Source organism: Prionailurus viverrinus, chromosome C2, assembly GCF_022837055.1.
Source record: "Prionailurus viverrinus isolate Anna chromosome C2, UM_Priviv_1.0, whole genome shotgun sequence".
In the NCBI taxonomy this organism is placed as follows: Eukaryota; Metazoa; Chordata; class Mammalia; order Carnivora; family Felidae; genus Prionailurus; species Prionailurus viverrinus.
The window spans coordinates 1,154,879-1,176,782 of record NC_062569.1 but is presented as its reverse complement, the minus strand read 5'-3'; the positions used below and the strand labels follow the sequence as shown (position 1 = coordinate 1,176,782).

The 21,904-nt window shown below is 41.4% G+C and overlaps 1 protein-coding gene across 6 annotated transcripts in view; it reads right to left on the bottom strand.

The window, feature by feature from the left end:
* ANO10 (anoctamin 10) overlaps positions 1–21,904 on the bottom strand; it is a 270,273-nt gene that overhangs the window by 142,506 nt on the left and 105,863 nt on the right. For all 6 annotated transcript variants that reach the window (XM_047875024.1, XM_047875022.1, XM_047875021.1 and 3 more), the window contains 2 exons: positions 18,563–18,754; positions 9,486–9,614 (listed from right to left, as the gene is read on the bottom strand). In XM_047875024.1, coding sequence (XP_047730980.1) covers positions 9,486–9,614; positions 18,563–18,754 — 321 coding nt within the window. The remainder of the gene's footprint in view (positions 1–9,485; positions 9,615–18,562; positions 18,755–21,904) is intronic.

Below are 21,904 nucleotides of genomic sequence, written 5' to 3'. Positions count from 1 at the left end.
AGCTCACTTTCTTAGAAATAATTTTAATATTTTACCTAAGGGTTTTGTTAGTATACCTCCCCAAAATACAACAAAGTCTTTAATCATAAAGTTGAAATTAATTCTTTTTTTTTTTAAGCTTTTATTTTGAGAGAGAGAGAAAGCGTGGGCAGGAGGGGCAGAGAGAGAATATCAAGCCGGCTCCACAAGCTGTCAGCACAGAGCCTGAGGCAGAGCTCGAACCCATGTAGCATGAGATCATGACTTGAGCCAGATTCAAGAGTCCGATGCTCAAATGACTGAGCCACCCAGGTGCCCCACTAATTAAGAAATTAATTCTTAAACAGTTCCCACTAACCATATACTCACTGAAAAAGCAACTATACATGACTACATTCATTCATTATCAAACATTTAATGAGCAACTGCTTAATCACTTGAAAACAAAGAGTAAGGGCAATTCAGTGGAAATTGCTCAGTTACTGAATGTTTACGGCATGCCTATTCTTGCCAATGCTCCCAGGAAACTCGGTCCGGTAGAAGAGACACATCACTGTCCTCTGGTTTTAGGAAATGCTAATGCCATTTATTCATTCACAGGAAAGGCTCTGGGATGTCCCGAGTGTGAACTGGGACAGCGGGGGGCGGGGAAAGGACAGTGGAAAAGACTCTGAGATTCAACCAAGGCACTGCTCCTTTGTAAGCCACGGAGATTTGCGTTAAGGGCTGCTGTAGAGGAGACATAGGATCAGTACCGTGTTTTGGAACAACCACTCCAGAAGGAGAGAGCATGGGGCAGATGAGGGCATAAAGCGAGGAGGCCGGCGACGATCTGCCGTGAAAGGGTAGGTGAGAACGGGGGGATGTGAGGTTGAAACCAGGGAACTGGATGGTGTGTGAATGACATCCATGAAGTTGTTTTAAAAACAAGTCCAGACGAGAAATGGTGAAAGCCTGAACTCAAGCCACGCCACCGGTCACAGGAAAGGGAGACCGGACAGATGTTCGGACGTCAGAATCAGCAAGACCTGGTGCGATAATGGGCGGGAAGGGGGGCCGGACTGAGGAGTGGGAGTGGGAGCGGGAAGAGGAAAAGAATGGAGTCACGTCACAGGAGGGAAACGCAAGAGAGGCAGACTAACATCTGACCGAGAAACCAATTCGAGTTACCCTGGGGAACAAAGCCAAGGGCAAGGTAGCTCCGAGCTGAGGGAGGCACAAGGGCTTTAGCTGCTAAGGTATGAACCCCTAACAACGGTGTCGATGTTCACTGCTAACCACTTTTTCGCTTCCTCCTTCGGGTCAGAGCTGGCATCCCTCACTTTTACATCTGAGCAAACTGAGGCGCACAGAGAGGAAGAGGAAGAGCCGAGGTCCTAACGCAGCTGCCTCCAGGCTCTGACACCCAAGCGACTTCCACGCGGCTACACTGCCCGCTGAGCAAGTAATGGCCACAACGACAGTAGAGACAACGACAGCTTCACTCTGCCGCTGCGGAGCCAGTTAGAACCACAGCTCTCACCCCTGCGCCTCTGCCAAGTGCAGAGGGGGAACTTCACATGCACAGCGTGTCTATAGCTCGTCTGGAAGAGGGGCAGCGAGACCTGCATTTATCAAGCATCGGCACAATGCAGACACTTGTCACACATGTGTTACTTCTCCTCCTCGTGGTGTCCCTGGAAGAGAAGCCGTACTAGTTTCAATCGGCGGTCAGGGAAACGGTCTCACGAGAGGAGGTGACTGGCCCGGGGCCATGACGCGTGAAGGGGCAGGAGAGGGACAGAATCTCCATACCTGGAAGCACCCACATGTATTCCTACATAGAGACTAAACATAAATGAATCGAGAGAGAGCGAGCACTCACGTGGAAAAATGTTACAAATGAGCGAATCCTGTAAATAAAAAATAAACATAAAGATTACCTGTATTACACTTGCAGCTTTTCTTGAAGTCTGAAACCATTTTTTTTTTAACAGAAAAATAAACTCTGCGAGTTAGGGCATAAAAGAACCCAAAGGCCTCTGTCCATTCCCAGAAGACATCCTTGGTCATTACAAGCTGACGAGAATCAGTTCTGTTTCTAAGCAGCTCCAGAAAAAAAAAAAAATCACATAACTTCTTTTTTCTTTTTTTAATTTAAGAAAGTGCAATGAAGCGATATTTTTTTTAACTACCGATTAAATATGCATGGTGGAAGTGGCTTGCTGGGCACCAGGACCTAAACGTTAGAAATGTAGTGCAACTTCTAGGGTGAAGAGTCAACGCACTTTCACCTTAGGAAAAAAATAGCGTTTAGTGGGAGAATTGTTAGCATTCAGAATGTGTAACTGGTGCATCTTGCCAAGTTCAGAACGAAAAGAGGACTGTGAATGCATTTAATGCTAAAATGAGAGATCATCGAACACAGGCTGTGTACAGAATTCAAGTCCTTTCTATTTTCTTAGGAATTAGAGACCTTTGTGTAATTTCTCATTGTTTTTCCCTGGTTTCTGCTTAGTAGGTTCCATGCCCAACGTGGGGCTCAAACTCACGACCGTGAGATTAGGCGTTGTGTGCTCTACCGACTGAGCCAGCCAGCCGCCCCAAGTGTAATCCCTCACTTAAAGCAGTGATCCTTTGCTTGAAATTACATCAAATAAAGAAATTAACTTTGCCTCAAAAGTGAAGATAATGCTTATTTTTAAAATACATTATTTGGACATTGATTTAATCTTATGGGTTGGACTCTAACACCACCAGGTTTTGGATATTTTTAACCTAAAAAATGGAATTTTCACATGGTTTCATACATTGGTAGGCTATTCTCTTGATCAGCCTATAACAAATTTCTGTAACATTTTACAAATAAAATAGCGTTCAAGTGTCCTTAGTTTTTAAAGGAAACGCTAGATGGCAGTAAATACACAAAAGTTGTGTCATATGACCCTGTGTTACCAAGCATAATGATCATTTTTGCCTTTTATTGAATTTTATGCTCTACTATGTCAAGCTTAAAAAAAAAAAACCTGAATAAAAAATTTAAATAAAAATTAAAGTTCCCTGGCGTTACTACTGAAACAATCAAATTCATCTACAATTTAAACTGTGACAATACTAACTCTCAACTCCAACTTTATAAAACTGTTAAATTTTCTAAGTCTCCTTTGTTTTAACAAATTCTTTTTTTCTTTTTACATGAATACATTTTGTCATTTTTTTAAGTTTATTTATTCACTATTGAGAGAGAGAGAGACAGAGACAGAGACAGAGAGAGCATAAGCTGGGAAGAGGAAGAGAGAGGGAGACACAGAATCCGAACCAGGCTCCAGGCTCTGAGTTGTCAGCACAAAGCCTGAGGTGGGGCTCGAACCCCCACGGACCGTAAGATCATGACCTGAGCCGAAGTCAGACACTTTAACCAACTGAGCCACCCAGGCACCCCATAAATATATTTTAGATATTACTTAATTTGGAGAAAATAGCTTTAAGATAAAATACCTTAAACTGCTATTTCCATCAAGATGTTAAAAATTTACACAAAAATTTAAATACACATATGGCCTATTTACTAGGTTTCGAATTAGTGAAATTTCTATTCTTTTAGGGGCCATGGATGAACATATGTTAAGTACAGCATGCTATTAATTTAATGTGCTACTAGCAAAACACTGTTTTAAATTCAGTAATTAAAACTGACACTATCTAGATTTCAGGAAAAAACAAGAAAGTAAGTATAATATTAAGATTTTACTTCCTTATTTGAAAACCTATCTACAGATCAAAGGAAATATCTTAGAAACATTGCTAATCTGATCCACGGATGGTTTTAATGAACTCTCTCTAACATTCTGAATTGTAATTTCAGTAGCATTTTGCAGACTTACATGGTAATAAACCAAAAACGTATACTTTCTAATTTATATTAAACTTTCTACTTTTTGGATTCATTACAAGACCAGATGGCATTCAGCTCAGGTCTCAGCAACACTAGAATAAAACTAGCTAACTTACTAATTTTTGGGTTATTTCTAACACTTTCTCTGAGCTAGATTTTGTCCTGACACACAAAATTTTCAATTTAGAAAACAAAGCTGGGGTCCTCTCAATAGGTAGAAAGTCAATAAAATAAAAACAGCAAATCCTCAAATATACTACTTTGGTACAAAGGGAAGACTTATTTTAATACCAATCTGTGCCAATATAACTCAACTTTTGATCAATAGTTTCCAAAAAATCAGTAAATAGCTACAGTTACTACAAGCACCTTAAAGCAAACACACCCTCAAATAGCCAAAACAATCTTTTACAGCCTTGAAAAAGAACAAAGTTGGGAGTCTCACACTTGCTGACTTGAAAACCTACTACAAAGCTATAGTCCTAAAAGCAATGTGGTACTGGCATAAAGATAGAAAGATACTTATCACCAAATTCATCAAGTTATATATATTAAACACATACAGCTTTTTGTATGTCAATCACACATCAATAAAGCGGTTTAAAAAAAACCAGACATATAGACCAATGGAAATTAATTAAGAGGCCAGAAATAAACCCTCACTTTTATGGTCAAGTGATTTCCAGCAAGGATGGCAACACCATTCACTGGGGAAAAGACAGTCTTTTCAACGGGGTGCTGGGAACACTGGATGTCCTCAGGCAAAAGAACGAAGTTGGACCCTTACCTCACACTGTAGAAAAACTTAACTCAAAATGGATCAGAGACCTAAACTTAGGACCCAACACTATAAAACTCCTAAGAAAGGGCAAAAGCTTCATGACATTAGACTTGGCAACGATTTCTTGGATATGACACCAAAGGCACAGGCAACAAAAGAAACAAGTAGAAAAAACTGGACTTCTATGCATTAAGAGGGTAGTACCAACAGAGTAAAAAGGTAGCCCCCAGAATTAGAAAAAACATTCTCGAGTCACGTCTCTAACAAGAGATCGATATCCAGCACGTATAAAGAACTCCTACAAGTCAACAAATAAGCGAAAGGCCACTAAAAAAAAGAACGGGTGAGGAAATTGAACAGATGATATTCAAACGGCCAAAAGCACATGAAAAGATGTTCAACATCACTGCTTGTCAGGGAAATCAAAACTATAATGAGGTATTACCTCACACCCATTAGGATGACTATTATTAAACAAACAAACAACAGAAAATAACAAATGTTGGCAAAGATGTGGAGAAACTGAATAAATGCTTGTGCCTTGCTGGCGGGAATGTAAAAACGGTTCAGCTGCTATGGAAAATGGTATTGTGTTTCTTCAAAAAATTAAACAGAATTACCACATAATCCAGAAATTCTGTTTCTGGCTATGGACTCTAAAGAAGTGAAACAGGGACTCAAAGAGATATTGGTACATCCACGTTCACAGCAATATTATTCACAACAGCCAAAATGCGGAAGCAACCCAAGTGGCCATCGACTGACGAATGGATAAGTAAGATGTGGTATATACATCCACGGGAATATCATGCAGTCTTGAAAAGGAAGGAAATTTTAACGTATCCTATAACACGCATGAACCCTGAAGACCTTATGACACAAGAGGACAGATATTGGATGATTCTGTTATGTGAGATTCCTAGAGTAATCTAATTCACAAGAACGGAAAGGAGAATGGTGGTTACCAGGGGCTGGAGAGGGGGGAATGGGCACTTAGTGTTTAACAGATACAAGAGTTTCAGTTACTGCCTTGAACTGTACAATTAAAAGTGGTTAAAAGGGTACATTTCATATTATGTGGGGCTTTTTTTTTTTTACCACAATTAAATTTCTGAAGAGGTTAAAACGGTAAATTTCCGATGTTTACTTCACCACAATAAAAACCAAAGATGAGGAAGCTGTATACATGTAGTTACAACCCCCTTACACTCCTTCACCCTGTGACTTAACTCTGGGTGATCTCAGTGTTAGTAAGGATCTCTGTATCAACAAATATTGGTAACATTTCTATGAGTTAGCTCATTAAAAAAAAAAAAAAAAACAAAACAGAACACACCAAAATAATCACTATTATAAGGATTTAATCTTGGTAACCAAAGGAAATACTTCTTGTTTAGAGGTATAAGTCTAGCTGGCAATGAAACAGCCCAAAACTGCTGGCATTCTGGCCTACGGGGAAGAATTTTCAGCTGAAAAACACGTTTCTTCCGTGTCATGACTGACTCTAAAGTCGGTGGCTGAGACAGCCCGTGGCTGAGCTTTGGCCTTCCACCCCTCAGGTTGCCAGGCATCCCCAACTTACATCCTAGGAGCAGATTCTACCTGGGCTAGAATTCAGAGTGGGAAGTCTCCACTAGCACGGAGGAAGTCGGGATTAACTCACATCCAAGCCTTCTCAGAACTCACCAAAGAAGAAGAGAAGACCACAAAGGGTCCCCTGTCTTTGGATGACAGTCGTGATGATCTTCTCCTCCACGTCACCACAGACCCGTCACCTGACATATCATTTATTCTGCCTAGTTGCGTCTCTTAGTAGGTAGATGTACTAAGCTACAGTGTATGTATGTGGACACGTGCGTGTGCGTGCGCGTATGTGTAAAATGTGCACATCGTTCTCAGCTACATTAAGAAGCAGAGCTCTTGAGGACAAAAATAAAAAGACAGCTTTGTCTTTCCTTCGCACCAGATTCAGTATCATATACATAGTAGCTCTCAATAGTGACTGTGTATAATTAAGGAATAAAAAAAAAGAGCACTTGCCACTTTGTGTTCTGTAAGTAGAACTCAGAAAACGTTATAAACAAATATAGTCATACAATTAATACCGAATAGAAGTTTATCAGAAAAGAATAATACTCATTTTTTCTTTTTCTTTTGATTTATTTTTTTTCAGTTTATTTATTTTTGGGAGAGACAGAACACGAGCAGGGGAGGGGCACAGAGAGAGGGAGACGCAGAATCCGAAGCAGGCTCCAGGCTCTGAGCTATCAGCACAGAGCCCAATGCAGGGCTTGAACTCACAAACTGTGAGATCGTGACCTGAGCAGAAGTGGGATGCTTCACCAACTGAACTACCCAGGCACCCCCATTCTGTGTTTTGAAATTAAAAAGAAAGAAAGAAAGAAAGAAATGTCCATTTTCTTTTTTAATAGCTTAATTTATTCATTCCACATTCACAGCACTGAACTGTATACCTACCATCACTGTTCATGTGAGTACTCTTATTTACTAGATGGAAAAGTAGACCCCATCCCTGGTCTTAAGAAACCAACAGTGCATGGGAGAGACAGACATGACATAAACACGCCTATCAGGAAGCGCCAGGCATATAAACGGGATAATCTCCATGAGGGAGGGCCATGGAGGCTTCAAGATAGGCTAACAGAAGAGATCCAGCAGAGATGGAAGAATCGGAAAAGCCTGGGAGACCAGTGACATCTCAGCTGAGACATAAGGAATAAAAGTGTGCTAGCCAGGCCCAAAGAAAGGACTTTGGTCCTAAGCAAAAGAGGAAAGAAAAAAGGAAAAAAACAAAAAACAAAAAGATTAATTAACAGAGTGAGGACTTCTGCTTCTGGAAGGATGGAACAGAAGTACTTTTCACTACTCCTCCTGCTAAGAACAACCAAAGACCATGGACATGACATACAAAATAAACACAAGGAAACTCTGAAAGGTAGAAAGAAGGCCGACTCAGCACAGACCCCAGTACCCTAAGGACCCCAGGTATACGTCCTAGACTAAGTGCTGAGGAAGGGCAAGTACAAATGCCAACGGGCACAGACAAGAAAAAAAAGTCCCAAGACAAGCCTGTTCTCTAGCCAAAGGGCCAGCACAGGGGCGGCCCAGCAAGACAGAACTTTTAGACGCTCCAGCCGAACACCACAGAAATACTGCAGCCCACCCCACGCAGGCCAGCAAATTCCTGGGTGCCATCTGCAGAATGCTCCTGTAGACCAGGATATCTCCCAAATTAAGTGAGAAGAACCAGGCCCCAAATATCTGATGTTAAGACATCAGCAAATACAAAAGAAGAAAGTAGCACTGGGGATACACAGAACTCTGGACCAGCCAGAAACCTGGAGAAAGCGAAGGCAAAATCAAGAAGTGGGCAGTGAACACGTCCCGCATCGCTCAGAAGCTGGCAACGGAACCCCCAGATGTGGCTCACGGCAGAGCTCTGCTCGATTTGGGGGAGGGGACGGTTTTCAGGTCCTTCCATGTCTCTCAAGACTTTCATACTCCTCTTGTTCTGGCTCCCAATTTACCAAGAAATCTTCTAATAAACCAATTCCACTTTAACTTTAACACCAACTGTTACCGTCATTGGAAAAGTATCTCCTTATGGTAAGTTAACTGCCTGGCATTCTGGTCAGTCCTTTGTGAGTCTCATTAGTTTTAAGCGTCGGTCAGTCCCAAAAGCCTAATTAGCTCTGCATGTACTGGCAAAGACAAGGTCCCAGACCCACAAACTTAAAGGCCACATCCTAAATGGAAGGTACGCCATGAGCCTGGGCAGCGGGCCGTCTAAGACGCCTCTGTCTTGATCTCTCACTTACACAGGTGAGAAACCAGCCTTGCAAATAGCTCTCCAAAATCCTATTCAACTCTCACAATTCAAAGCAGACCTACTTTTCTCTGCTGGAGCCGTCCCCTTTCCCTCCTAGTCACTGCTGTCTAAAATCATTCTCCAAAACGCATATTCTGCATAGAACATCCGCCACGAACACAGATTCCTATTAAATACACAGAAAGATAAACACAGCAAAGCAGAATCCGTTTCTTCAGCCACTCCTGGAAAGGCACAAGTTCACACTCTGACTGCTGGTTGGCCCTCGGTCCTGAGGCCTTAGGTACACGAACCACCGCCTTACAGTCCTGCTAAATTCTGCGGGATTAAATGTTCACAACTGCTCTATTTCTAAAGTATCTCAAAATGAAAGGTCACAGTAAGCACTAGCAATAAAAAAATTCCTGCGAATGCGTCCATTTGCAATTGGTCAGTGCTGAATTTTCAAGATGTTACAGTAATCCATATTCGGAACCACCATAAACAAAATGAAAACCTAAAAAGTACAGCCAGCCAGCCTCCTTGAACTTCGTATGCACGGTTATTATGCGCCTTCCTGATACATATCACATCTGGGTGTTTTAGAGTTTCACAATGAATTCCACACCTGTTGCTAACGAGATTTAAGTCGTTATCAAAAAGCATTTCTTAGGATCCATTTGCGGAAGAACGTAGAAATGACAGAAGAGGCTAAAAAAACGTCAAATCTACAGAATTCTATTTCATATGGAAGTTCTCTACGCAGCACCGGACAGGTCAGCGCAACGGGAAGAACCACTTTCCCAAGCCCGCCCCGGCGATGGTCTCTGCGAACTGGGCAGCAACCAGAAATGCGTGTCTGTCCGTCACCTGAACTACCTCGCCTTCTTACCAGGAAATCTGTGTCGTCAAACTGCCAGTCACGGACAGTCAGGGATACCACTGCTGTCTGTAGGTCATCTCTGCTTAAACAGAGGCGTCTGCGTGGAGACTATTTAAAATACGTTGAAAGTTTCACTTACCTCCACGGCTACCACAATCAAAACGAGGTCCAATTTTGACTCTGGAAAGAGGGCATTCACTTGTGGTGACATTCCAATTAGAGCACAGTTAGTGACCACAGATATAACACTCATTGTTTCAAAAGCCAACTAAAAGGAAAAAAAAAATGTGAAATTAAAAACCACAATGACCTCTTCCATACTTCCTCAGCCTTTTTTTGTATCATATAAAATCAAAGAAAAAGCCTTTCCCTCGTTCCAAATATCCCAAGTACATTTAAAACTTTTTCTCTATAATGCTGTGATTTTCTCCGGCTTAAAAAAGTCAGGCCGTTGCAAGGCGTTTTCAATATTTATGGCTGGAATATCCAAAGCACTATGTTCTACCTTCCCAGCTGGAGGTGGCCAGGGGCCTGAGAATTTGGAAAACGTCAGAGAGGAGGATGCTGTTCAAGTTACCCTGCTCGTACCTAAAGGGAATCTAAGGTGGGGCCACCAGAAAAAATGTTTCACATTCGAAAACTGTTAGTATGATTTCAAATGGAATTTTTTTGTGACTGTCTTACTCTGCCACATTACAGACCACAGCTGGTCCGGCTACACCAGAGGCACCAGCTATCGTGATCCTTTTCGAGTGGCATTCGCCCAGGAGACTTTGGAAAAACACACGTGCCCCACCGAGCTACTGAACAGACTGACCCACGGCCCCGTGGAGGAGTCTCCCAGAGCCCACTACAGAGTACCGACTGCGGAAACGTGACCACTGCTCGGTCGCTCTTCCTTTTCGTGCACAACCTTGATCCCTGCCGAGTGACCCAACCGCTGGGAAGGGACGTAGAGGTTTCCATTACCTAACGAGCAAGTCGCGGGGAGGAATGCTGCAGCCCACAGGGAATACGGTCAAGGTGTCGTGATGGCAACGCCTGGCCACCCACTCGGGTACTCTGCTTGTGGCGAGCACAGCAGAGCATATAGACTTGTCCAATCACTGTGTTGCACACCCCAGACACGTGTAACGTTGTGTGCCAACTGTATTTTCGTTTAAAACAAGAATCAGATAGGGGCGCCTGGGTGGCTCAGTCGGTTAAGCGGCTGACTTCGGCTCAGGTCATGATCTCGCGGGTCCATGAGTTCGAGCCCCGCGTCGGGCTCTGTGCTGACAGCTCAGAGCCTGGAGCCTGTCTCGGATTCTGTGTCTCCCTCTCTCTGACCCTCCCCCGTTCATGCTGTGTCTCTCTCTGTCTCAAAAATAAATAAACGTTAAAAAAAGATTTAAAAAAAAAAAAAACAAGAATCAGATAAAAGTCCCACTAATTCTAAAAAATACAATTGCTGTTAGAAACTAAAATTTTAAAAGAAGCAAAACAAAGCACGATTGGATCCCAACTGAATAAATATCTGGTCTCATGGAGAATTTCCGCTATCTTATTTTAGCAATCTTTGTATAACTTGATTATTTTTTCCAGAGTTTTCTTTCTTTTTTTTTTTTTTTTTATTTTATTTTTTTCAACGTTTATTTATTTTTAAGACAGAGAGAGACAGCATGAACGGGGGAGGGGCAGAGAGAGAGGGAGACACAGAATCAGAAGCAGGCTCCAGGCTCTGAGCCATCAGCCCAGAGCCCGACGCAGGGCTCGAACTCACGGACCGTGAGATCGTGACCTGGCTGAAGTCGGTCGCTTAACCGACTGCGCCACCCAGGCACCCCTGGAGTTTTCTTTACAACAAACCTACTCAAGACTTTATCTTCTCTTTAAGTAACGTAAAGTTTTTTATTTATTCCTTTTTTATCTTTACATAGCTCAGAACTGAAAACTTGAAGTTACAGTGAAGAGTCTCCTTGCCCTCATGTACCCCTTACCTGCCCGCGAGCTCCTGTGCTCCCTACAAAAGGATCACCATTATTAATTTTTTTTTTGCCTTTCCAGATACTTTATATGCAAACCTGATAAGGAAATTCGAATATATATGCCCTTTCTTCTCCTCTTTCAGCCCAATGCATACTGTCCGGTCCCTTGCTTTTGTCACTTAAAATGTCTTGGAGACTATTCTACGTCAGCACTCAAAGAACTCTCTCATTCTTTGTCACAACTGTTTAAATATTTTATTGCAGAGATGTATCGGAATTTATTTAACCATTTCCTTATTGGTGGGCATTAGTTGCTATGACAGTCATTGTTCCATTTAGTTACCATGTAAATACATCATTTAACAAGAGCGGAATTAGGATAAGTTCCTGAAAGTGGAACTGAGTCAAAGGTACCACGCATTCATAATTTTGATAAATAACGTCAAGCTGCACTCCATGAGACTGACCAGTTCGTCCTCCTATCAGCAGTATCGAAGAGTGCCTGGCTTCCTGCATTTTTAATTCCTCTATAGTGAAACATGATTTTTTCAAATACAGCCATATTGAGCTATAGGTTATGTGCAATAAGCTGTATTCGTTGAAGGTATACACTTCATTAAGTTTTGGTTGACGTACATACCTGTGAAAACACCACCACAAACAAGATGCAGAGTAATTCTACTTCCCCCAAAAGATTCCTCGTGACCCACCGCAATCCATGCTTCTCTCCACACCGGCCCAAAAGCAAACACTGATCTGCTTTTCGTCACTGCAGTTTTGTCACTGCTCCAGGATGTCATAACTGGAATGACATAGTACATACTCTTCCCCATCCTTTCACCCAGGATGATTTTGAGATTGAGCCATATTATTTCTATATCTATATCTAGTCTTTTCCATTTTTACCGTGGAGTAGTATTCCATTTTATGAATATACCATCATTCTTTATTTATTTACCTACTGATGGAACCCTGGGTTGTTTCCAGTTTTGGACTACTCTGAAGGAAGTTACTGTAGACACATGCGTGCATCTTGAAATGTTCACGTTCTCTCATTTCTCCTGGATATTTAGGAGCCGATGTGCTGAGGGTATGGCAGGTGTACGTTCAACTTTTTAACAAACTTCCATCTCATTCTGCAAAGCGACTGCACCATGACGCATCCTCGCCAGAAAAGTATGACAGTTGCAGTTACTACACATCATGGCCAACGTTCACACCACGGATCTTCATTTTAAACTGGGTATGTAGTGCTATCTTCTGGTTTTCATTTGCATTTTCCCGGTAACTAATTATAAATCTTTTCATGAGCTCACTGGCCATTCACATATGTTTTTTGGTGAAGTACTTCTTCAAATCATGGTCCTTGTTTCCAAAGGCTGAAATGTCTTACTGAATTGTAAGAGTTTCTTAATCTGAACACAAGTACTCTGGCAGACATACGTATTGTGTATTTTTTCTCCCATTCTGTGTCTTGCCTGGTCTTCTTTTAACATTAGAAGAGCAAACTTTCCCCCCTATCTGGAGACCTGGTTATCTCAATGCTATTAGTGGACAATCATTTCCCCCACTGAACTGAGACTTCACATAGACCACATAATCCATTTCTGGACTTACTCTTCTGTTTAACTGGTCTGACTGTCTACTGATGCACCAGGACCACACCACGTTAATAACGGAAGTTATGTAACAAGTTTTAATACATGGTAAGTGTCCCTGTTCTTCTTTATAGCTTTCTTGTTCTTCTATTTCATTCATTTCTCCCTGTGAATGTGACAATACATTTACCGGCTTAAAAGAAAACCTTGGGCTGGCGTAGTGCTCCATTTGTAAATTAATTTGTAGGTCAATTTGTAAATGAAAGGAGAATTGATATGTATTGAATACTGAGACTTCCTTTATCAGTTAGCTATTACTACATAACCAACCACCCCAAACTCTGGCTTCAAACAGCCATTTATTTAGCTCATGATTCTGTGGGTGGACAATTTAGGATATGCTCGTCTCGGCAATTCTTCTGGTCTCAGCTGACTTTGACTGGATTTGCTCACGCACCTGAGGTCAGCTAGTGGGTAAACCAGAGATATCATTGGCCTTATCAGGCTACTTAGAACTTCTAGTACCATGTCCGATAAAGGTAGCAAGAGTGAACACCCTTGCCTTGTTCCTAATTTTAGAAGGAAAGCATTCAATCTTTCACCAATAAGTATGATGTTAGCTTTAGATTTTTTTTAAAAATAGATGTCCCTTATCAAGTTGAAGAAACACCCCCATTTCTATTTTTGTGAGAGTTCTCAAAAAGGAATGTTGGACTCTCACAAATGCTTGATATTATTGGTTGATACAACTATGCAGTTTTTCAAACTATTAAATGGCAGATTATACAGATTAATTTTCTAATATTAAACCAGGCTGGCATCCCTGGACTAAATCCCACTTGTCATGGTATACACTTCTTTTTATAGATTGCTGAATTCAGTCTGCTAATAGTTTATTAAGGTGTTTTGTCCATTTACTCACAAGGGATGTTGGTTTGTTGTTCTCCTGTCTCGCACTCTGGTTTTCTACTACACTGATACTAGCCTTCATAAAATGAATTAGGAAACATTCCCTCCTCCTCTGTTTTCTGGAAGAAATTGTGTAAAATTGGGGTTCATTCTTAGAAATTGCTAGTGAAATCATTTGGGCCAATGTATTTCTTTTTTGGAAATGTATAATTACAAATTTAATTTCCTTATAATTACAGAGCTACTCAAATTATCTATCTATTTCGTATTGGGTGAGTTGTGGTAGTTTGTATTTTTGGAGGAAATGATCCAAGTTGTCAAATTTATATGTGCAGAGTTGCTCATAATATTCCCTTCAATACTTTTGGTACTTTAAGGGTCTGTAGTGGTACCTGCTGTTTTATTTTTATATTGGTTATCTTGTCAACTATATTGATCTTTAGAACCAACTCTTTTCAGTAATCTTCTCTATTATTTTTGTTTTTCATTTCATCCAACTGTACTCTTATCTTTATTATTTTCTTTGTTTCTTCTGGGTTTCTTTTGTGCTTTGTTTCTAGTTTCCCGGTAGGCATTTAGATTATTGTTTGAGATATTTTCCTCTTCTCTAGTGTATGCATTCAGTGCTACAAATTTCCCTGTCGGCACTGCTTTAGCTGTTTGATACGTTGTACTTTCATTTTCATTCAGTTCAATGTCTTCTGAATTTACTCGAAACTTTCTCTTTGACCCATCATTATTTAAGGAACGTGCATTTGGGGGCGCTTGGGTGGCTCGTTGGTTAAACAACTGACTCTTGATTTCAGCTCAAGTTATGATCTCACCGTGGTGAGATCAAGCCCCATGTCAGCCTAGGCATGGAGCATGCTTAAGATTCTCTCTCTCTTCCTCTCCTACTGCCCCTCCCTCACTCATGCCCTTCTCTTTCTCTTTCTTTCTCAAGAAAACCATGCATTTAGTTTTCGAGTGTTTGGAGACTTTCCTGTTATCTTTCTCCTGCTGATTTCTGGTTGGATTCCACTAGAGTCAGAGAACATACTATACATGATTTCAATTCTTTAAAATGTTTAAAGTTTGTGTTCTGCCCGAGGATGAATGCTCTGTAAGCACTTGAATGTGTATTCTACAAGTGCTGAGCAGAGTGCTCTGTAATATGGATTTGATTCTGTTACCTGATGGTGGTGGTATTGGTGAGCCCGTCTATATCCTTGCTGACTTCCTAGCTCTTGTTCTACCAACTGTTGAGAAATGCGTGTTGAAGTCTCCAGCTATACTTGTGGGTTTGTCGATTTCTCCTTCCAGTTCTATAAATTTCTGGTTCACGTATTTTAAACCACTGTTGTTCATTGTGCACACACTAAGCCTGCTATGCCTTCTTGGCAATTGATTATGCATATTACTGTGTGTGTGTGTGTGTGTGTGTGTGTGTGTGTGAGAGAGAGAGAGAGAGAGAGAGAGAGAGAGAAAGAGATCTTCCTTGACTTAGGAGTTGTGTTCCAAAAGGGTAAGTTACAAATATTGTAGGACAAAAATGGACCTACTACACCTAATCTACTGAATTAGAGCTGAACCCATAGCTCACCTTAAATGTGCTAAGAACCCTCGGATTAGCCTACAGCTAGCTGGGCAAAATCATCTCACACAAAGCTTATTTTATACTAAAGTACTGAGTATTTCCTGTAATTTGTTGAACACTGTACTGAAAGGGAAAAACAGAATGGTTGTGTGGGTATGGAATTGTTCTAAGTGTATCAGTTGTCTACCCTCGTGACTGTGTGGCTAACTGGGAGCCGTGGTTTGCTGCCCAACATCGAGAGAGGATCATACTGCATGCCACTGGCTTGGGAAAAGATCCAAATTCAAAATTTGAGGTATGGTTTCTACTGAATACATATCGCTTTCACGCCACTGTAAAGCCAAAAAACCATAATCTGAACCGTTGTAAGTTGGGGACCATCTACATATGTTCAGTCTACTTGTGTCACCATTTATCAGTCTGAAGGATGTACAGAAACCTCACCTCCCTTTACCATTCTGTAAAATATCTTAATATTTTCCCTGCATATATTTAGAATCATCAGATAGTGTTACAATTTTTGTTCCAATTGTCAAACGTAACTTTAAAGACTTAAGAGAAGGAAAGTCTGGGGTGCCTGGGTGGCTCAGTCTGTTAAGCCTCCGACTTCAGCTCAGGTCATGATCTCACGGTTCGTGGGTTCGAGCCCCGCGTCGGGCTCTGTGTTGACAGCTCAGAGCCTGGAGCCTGTCTCAGAAATATGTGTCTCCCTCTCTCTCAGCCCCTCCCCTGGAGCCTGTTTCAGATTCTGTGTCTCCCTCTCTCTCTCTGCCCCTCCCCTGTTCATGTTCTGTCTCTGTCTCAAGGATAAATAAACATTAAAAAAAAAGAGAGAGAGAGAGAGAGAGAAGGAAAGTCTAATTATGTTTATTCGTATTTTTGCTTTCCATGGTTTTTCTTCCTGACAGTCCCAGGTCCCTTCTTTTATCACTTCCTCAAGTTTAGAAAAATTTTTTAAACTATTCTTTTAAGGGGTATCTATATGGCTCAGTCACTGAAGCACCTGATTCTTGATTTCGGCTCAGGTCGTGATCTAATGGTTCATGAGATTAAGCTCTGCATTGGGCTCTGCGTTGACAGTGTGGAGCCTGCTTGGGATTCTCTCTCTCCCTCTCTCTCTGCCCCTCCCCTGCTCACTCTCTCTCAAAATAAATAAGCATTTAAAAATCAATCCATCAATAAAGTGGCTATTCTTTTAGCATAGATTTTCTGGCAACAAATTCTCTTAGTTTTCTTTCATCTGAGAGTGTCTTGATTTCCCCTTCATTCTTTTTTTTTTTTTTTTTTTTAGTTTATTTATTTAGTCATTTTTGAGAAAGAGAGAGAGAGAGAGAGAGAGAGAGAGAGAGAGAGCAGGGGGCGGGGTAGAGAAAAAGGGAGACAGAGAATCCAAAGCAGGCTCCACGCTGTCAGAGCAGAGCCTGACGCGAACCGTGAAGTCACGACCTGATAGAGAGAGAGAGAGAGAGAGAGAGCGAGCAGGGGGCGGGGTAGAGAAAAAGGGAGACAGAGAATCCAAAGCAGGCTCCAGGCTGTCAGAGCAGAGCCTGACGCGAACCGTGAAGTCACGACCTGAACTGAAATCAAGAGTCCATGCTTAACCAACTGAGCCACCCAGCCCCCCTGCCCTTCATTCTTGAAGGATATTCTCTCTGAATACAGGATTCTGTACTGACACTACTTTTCTTTCAGCACTTGGAAAATACCATGCTGCTTTCTTCCAGCCTCCGTTATTTCCGATGAGAAACTGGCTATCATTCTAATTGTGTTCCTCCAAAGACAACACGTCATTTCTCTCTTGGTGCTTTCAAGTTTTTTTGTCTCTAGTTTTCATATGTTTAATTATCGTGTGTTGGACACGAACTTTGGGGGGCCGATCCTGTTTGGGATTCACTCAATTTCTTGAGTCTGTAGTTTTGGGTCTCTTGCCAAATGAAAAAGTCTTGGACTTACTACTTCAGGCCTTTTTTAGCCCCTCCTTTCCCCGCTCCCTCTGGGACTCTGAAAACAGGAATGTTAGATCTTTTGTTACGGTCACACAGGTCTCTGAGGTTATATTTACTTTGTCAGTCTATTTTTTCTCTGCTGTTCAGATTGAATCATTTCTATTCTCTATCTTCCAGTTTCTGATCTTTCCTCTATTTCTTCCATTCTGCTACAGCGCCATCCACTAAGCTTTTTATTTTAGTTATATTTTCCACTTCTAAAATATCTATTTGCCTCTCTTTTATGTCTTCTCTTTCTTTGCTGAGATATTCTATTTTTCTGTCTGTTTGAGGTATATTCATTTGATAAAGGCTGCTTTAAAGTCTGTCCGATATTTCTAATATCTGTCGCCTTGATGGTGGCATCTACTGACCGCCCCTTTTTTCTTTTTGGTTCATCCTGGTTCCTGGTATGATGACTGTTTAAATAGAAACCTGGACATTTTAGGTGTTAGATTCTACAATTTATTTAAAGCTTTTGTTTCAGTTGGTTCCTCTAACACCACTCTAGCAGGCAAAGCAGGGGCAACACCTCGTTAGGTTACCCATTTGGATACCACTGACACCCAGCATGGAGGGTGGGGTCCTTCCTATTGCGGGACTGGGGCCAGAACTCTGGTCTCCCGCCAGACCTTCCCACGGATACCTCTTCTGCTAGGACGAATACAAGTGCCTCGTGTGTGTTCCCACGTTCCCACGTGGTCTCTGGGTGGCGGCAGAAGGCCTGACTCTCCATTAGGCTTTATCTGAAACCACCCCAGCAGAAACTGGAAAAGGAACCTCATTATTGCTGGGTAGGGGTGAAGTCAGACTCCCGACGTGATCTGCAACCCACACAGAAGTGGGGAGGGCCTCATCATCACTCAGTGAGTCAAGTCCCACATGGCTACTTTCCTAGAAAACTATCAGAATTTTTACATCTGAAAGGGGTCACAGAAATTATAATTTACCTCCCCCACCCCATCCCCAATTTTCAAAACAAGGAAAGCAAAGCCCAGAAAAAGTAAATGACTCTTTGAAGTGACACAACACAGTCTGTGGCAATAAATAACATGAAATAAAATAAAAATAAAAAATAAACTAAATTTCTCAAATTTCTCCTTAGCACCTTTGTTTTTAGTCATAATGGCCCATTTTGCTATTTTTTCCCCCAAAGGAATCATGTTTTCTCAAATAATTACCTGCCAGACACCAATATTGGCTGAAGGTTCTGAGAATGGACGTTTCAAGACCCTGCACATTTTTAAGGCATCCGAATTAACTTCAGTGAAGTTATTTAACACAGCAAAGGCAGCTGCTAATGGGTAGACGCAGGAGAAAAGGCTCACATAACCGAACTGAAGAAATAACTCCAAGTAATCATCAAAGGTACCCTGAAAATGTAAACCACAAGAAAAAAACAGGAATTGTTTTAATATTATATAATGACAGCAACACTTTGCAATACCATCCAAGGCACCAGCCTCCAACCAAAAAGCAATCTTAGAATTCCTCCCAATTTCTTCTTGTCAACAACAGAATTTACATAAATTCAAAAGCAATTTTGTATTTAAGTCCCCGAAAGAATGAAAAAAACGATTTAGCTCCTCATTGCATTGTGCCAAATCACTGAATTATTACATAACAAACAACAGCAAAGCTAAAGATGTTTGCTTTTAACCAAGTAAAAAGAAATGATCCGACATCACTATTAGAAACCTTACATGACTGCCCGCTCACATCATGGGTTCCCCAGAACCTCAGTCCCTGACCCCCCATCAGAAAACGGATGGTGGTGATGCCAATGAACGTAGCGATGACCTCCAGAAGTTTGCCCCTCCATAAAATCAACACCAACAACAAAAGGGCAAAACGTGCCAGGGCCAATTTTTCAAGTGCTCTGGAAGTCCACCAAAGGCTTGCAGCAATTCTGGTGGCACAGAGTCATGAAAAACAGCTCGATCGTCTGGCATTTTAACTTCTTCTCATCTCATCTTCTGCTCCCCAGTTCTGCAGCAACCTTGAAAAAACCCAGCATGCACCACCAGGACGGGAAGGGAGCAGCAGACTGGGGCTGGAGATCTGGGAAAGAGAGCCTCATTCCCAGAGGGAAGTCATTATCTGGCCTGGTTAGTGGTAACCTACAAGATTCCGCTCAAAAGGCTTGTCTTTATTCAACTTCACTGAGTCTCTTCCAGTGCTGAGGGCTTCCCCCTGAGTAAGTGAGGAGAATTTTTAAACACTGGTCTGCCTGAGGCAATGGGTAGCAGCGGGGGCAAACAGGAGACTAGCCAGGGAGCTCAAAAGGACAAGCTGAGGAATGAAATAGCCACAGGGGGTTGGTTGAACTCCAACATTTTCCTGGGGATCTAGAAGACGCGGCACGTGCAAAGGATCCACGCATCATCCCAGGAAACAGCACAGAAGGCTCGAGGATCTCACCTCTGACTGACCTTGGGGCTCTGCACAGGCAGAAAGTGAACGGCAAGGCAGAATTTTAAACTTCCTGGTTTAGGGTTGAAGGCACGCCCAAACACGGAAACAGCGACCGAACAGACATCTGATGAGGGACAGAAGCAGGGAAATGTTCACTTCTAGTCCAGCAGGCTGACCTACAGCCTGCAGAGTTTTCATTAAGGGCCAAATTAAGTGCTGCTTGCTACGTTCTCAAAGGGTCTCGTGACTACCTGTGCGGATCGCCAATTACTATCGAACTGAATGATGAGCACTCGAGAAATGCTGCAGAAGTAGTTTTATTAATAGAAACTTGAAGAAACATTTATGATCTGATACTCCCTGCATGTCCTCTCCCCCTTCAGCACTAAGCAGACGACCACCAGCTTCATACAGCACAAGTGCAGCTCTTTCTGCCCGAGTTCTGTCCCCGTGCTATAATAAAAGCACCTTTTTGCACCGAAAATGTCTCAAGAATTCTTTCTTGACCATTTGCTTGCGGCCCCACGTCAATATCTATATAACACTCAACCCAACGACAACAGAATGCTCGTTTTTCTCAAGTGCACACGAAACAGTCTTCAGGATAGATGAGATGTTAGGCCGTAAGACGATTCTCAACAAACCCAAGAGGCTTAAAAATCATACAAAGTATCTTCTCTGACCACAGTGGAATGAAAGTGGAAATCAGTAACAGAAGGAAATTTGGGAAATTCATATTGAATGGAAATTAAGCGACATATTCCTAAAAAACCAATGAGTCAAAGAAGAAGTCACAAGAAGAATTAGAAAATACTTTGAGATGAATGAAAATTAAGACACGACATATCAAAACTTAAAGGATGTGGTGAAAACAGTGCTCAAAGGGAAGTTCATGGGTATAAATGCTTCATTAAAAAAAAAAAAAGGCAGATCTCAAAACAACTGAAATTTTCACCTTAAAAATCTAGAGAAAGAATAGTATACTAAATCTAAAGCAAGCAAAAGCAAATAAATAGACACAACAAAGTTTTATATGTAGCACAGTAATGTACATAACATATAAATGTATACTTTCTATAACTATATACAATCATCTCAATAGATACAGAAAACAAAAACAAAAACAAAATCTGATACCCCTTCATGATAAAAACACTCAACAAATGAGTGACAGAAGAGAATTTCCTCAAAGTGGTAAACTGCATCTACAAAACACCCCAGCTAACATCACACTTAATGGTGAAAAACTGGAAGGGTCCCACCTAAGATCAGGAACAAGACACAAATGTCTGCTCTGAACTCTTCTATTCAATTCAACACTATCCTTGGGGTTCTACCAGGAAGGAAAGGAGGGCAAGGAAAGAAATGAGAGCCATGGAGAACAAGAAAAAAAAAATCCTGTTTGCAGAGGACATGACCTTATATATGAAAAACCTCTAAAGAACCCCCCAAAAGATTATTAGGTCTAATTATAAATGATTTAATAATAAACTGCAGGATATAAGATCGATATACAAAAGCCAATGATATTTCTATAAACCAGCAACAAACAAACTGAAAATGAAATTTAAAAAACAATTTCATTTACAATATTATCAAAAATAAGACACATAGTAATAGATTTAACAGGGTGAGATTTGTATGGTGAAACCCACAAATCATTGCTGAAAGAAATTAAAAAAAGACCTAAACAAATGGACAGACATTCCATGTTTACGGATTAGAAAACTTAGTATTGTTAAGATGGCAATACTCCCCAAATTGATGAATAGATTCGGTGCAATCCCAATCAATCAAAATTTCAACTGCATTTTTAAAAGAAATGGAGGGGCGCCTGGGTGGCGCAGTCGGTTAAGCATCCGACTTCAGCCAGGTCACGATCTCGCGGTCCGGGAGTTCGAGCCCCGCGTCGGGCTCTGGGCTGATGGCTCGGAGCCTGGAGCCTGTTTCCGATTCTGTGTCTCCCTCTCTCTCTGCCCCTTCCCGGTTCATGCTCTGTCTCTCTCTGTCCCAAAAATAAATAAACGTTGAAAAAACATTAAAAAAAAAAAAAAAAAAAAAAGAAATGGATATGCTAATCCTAAAACCATAAGGAATTAAAGAGACCC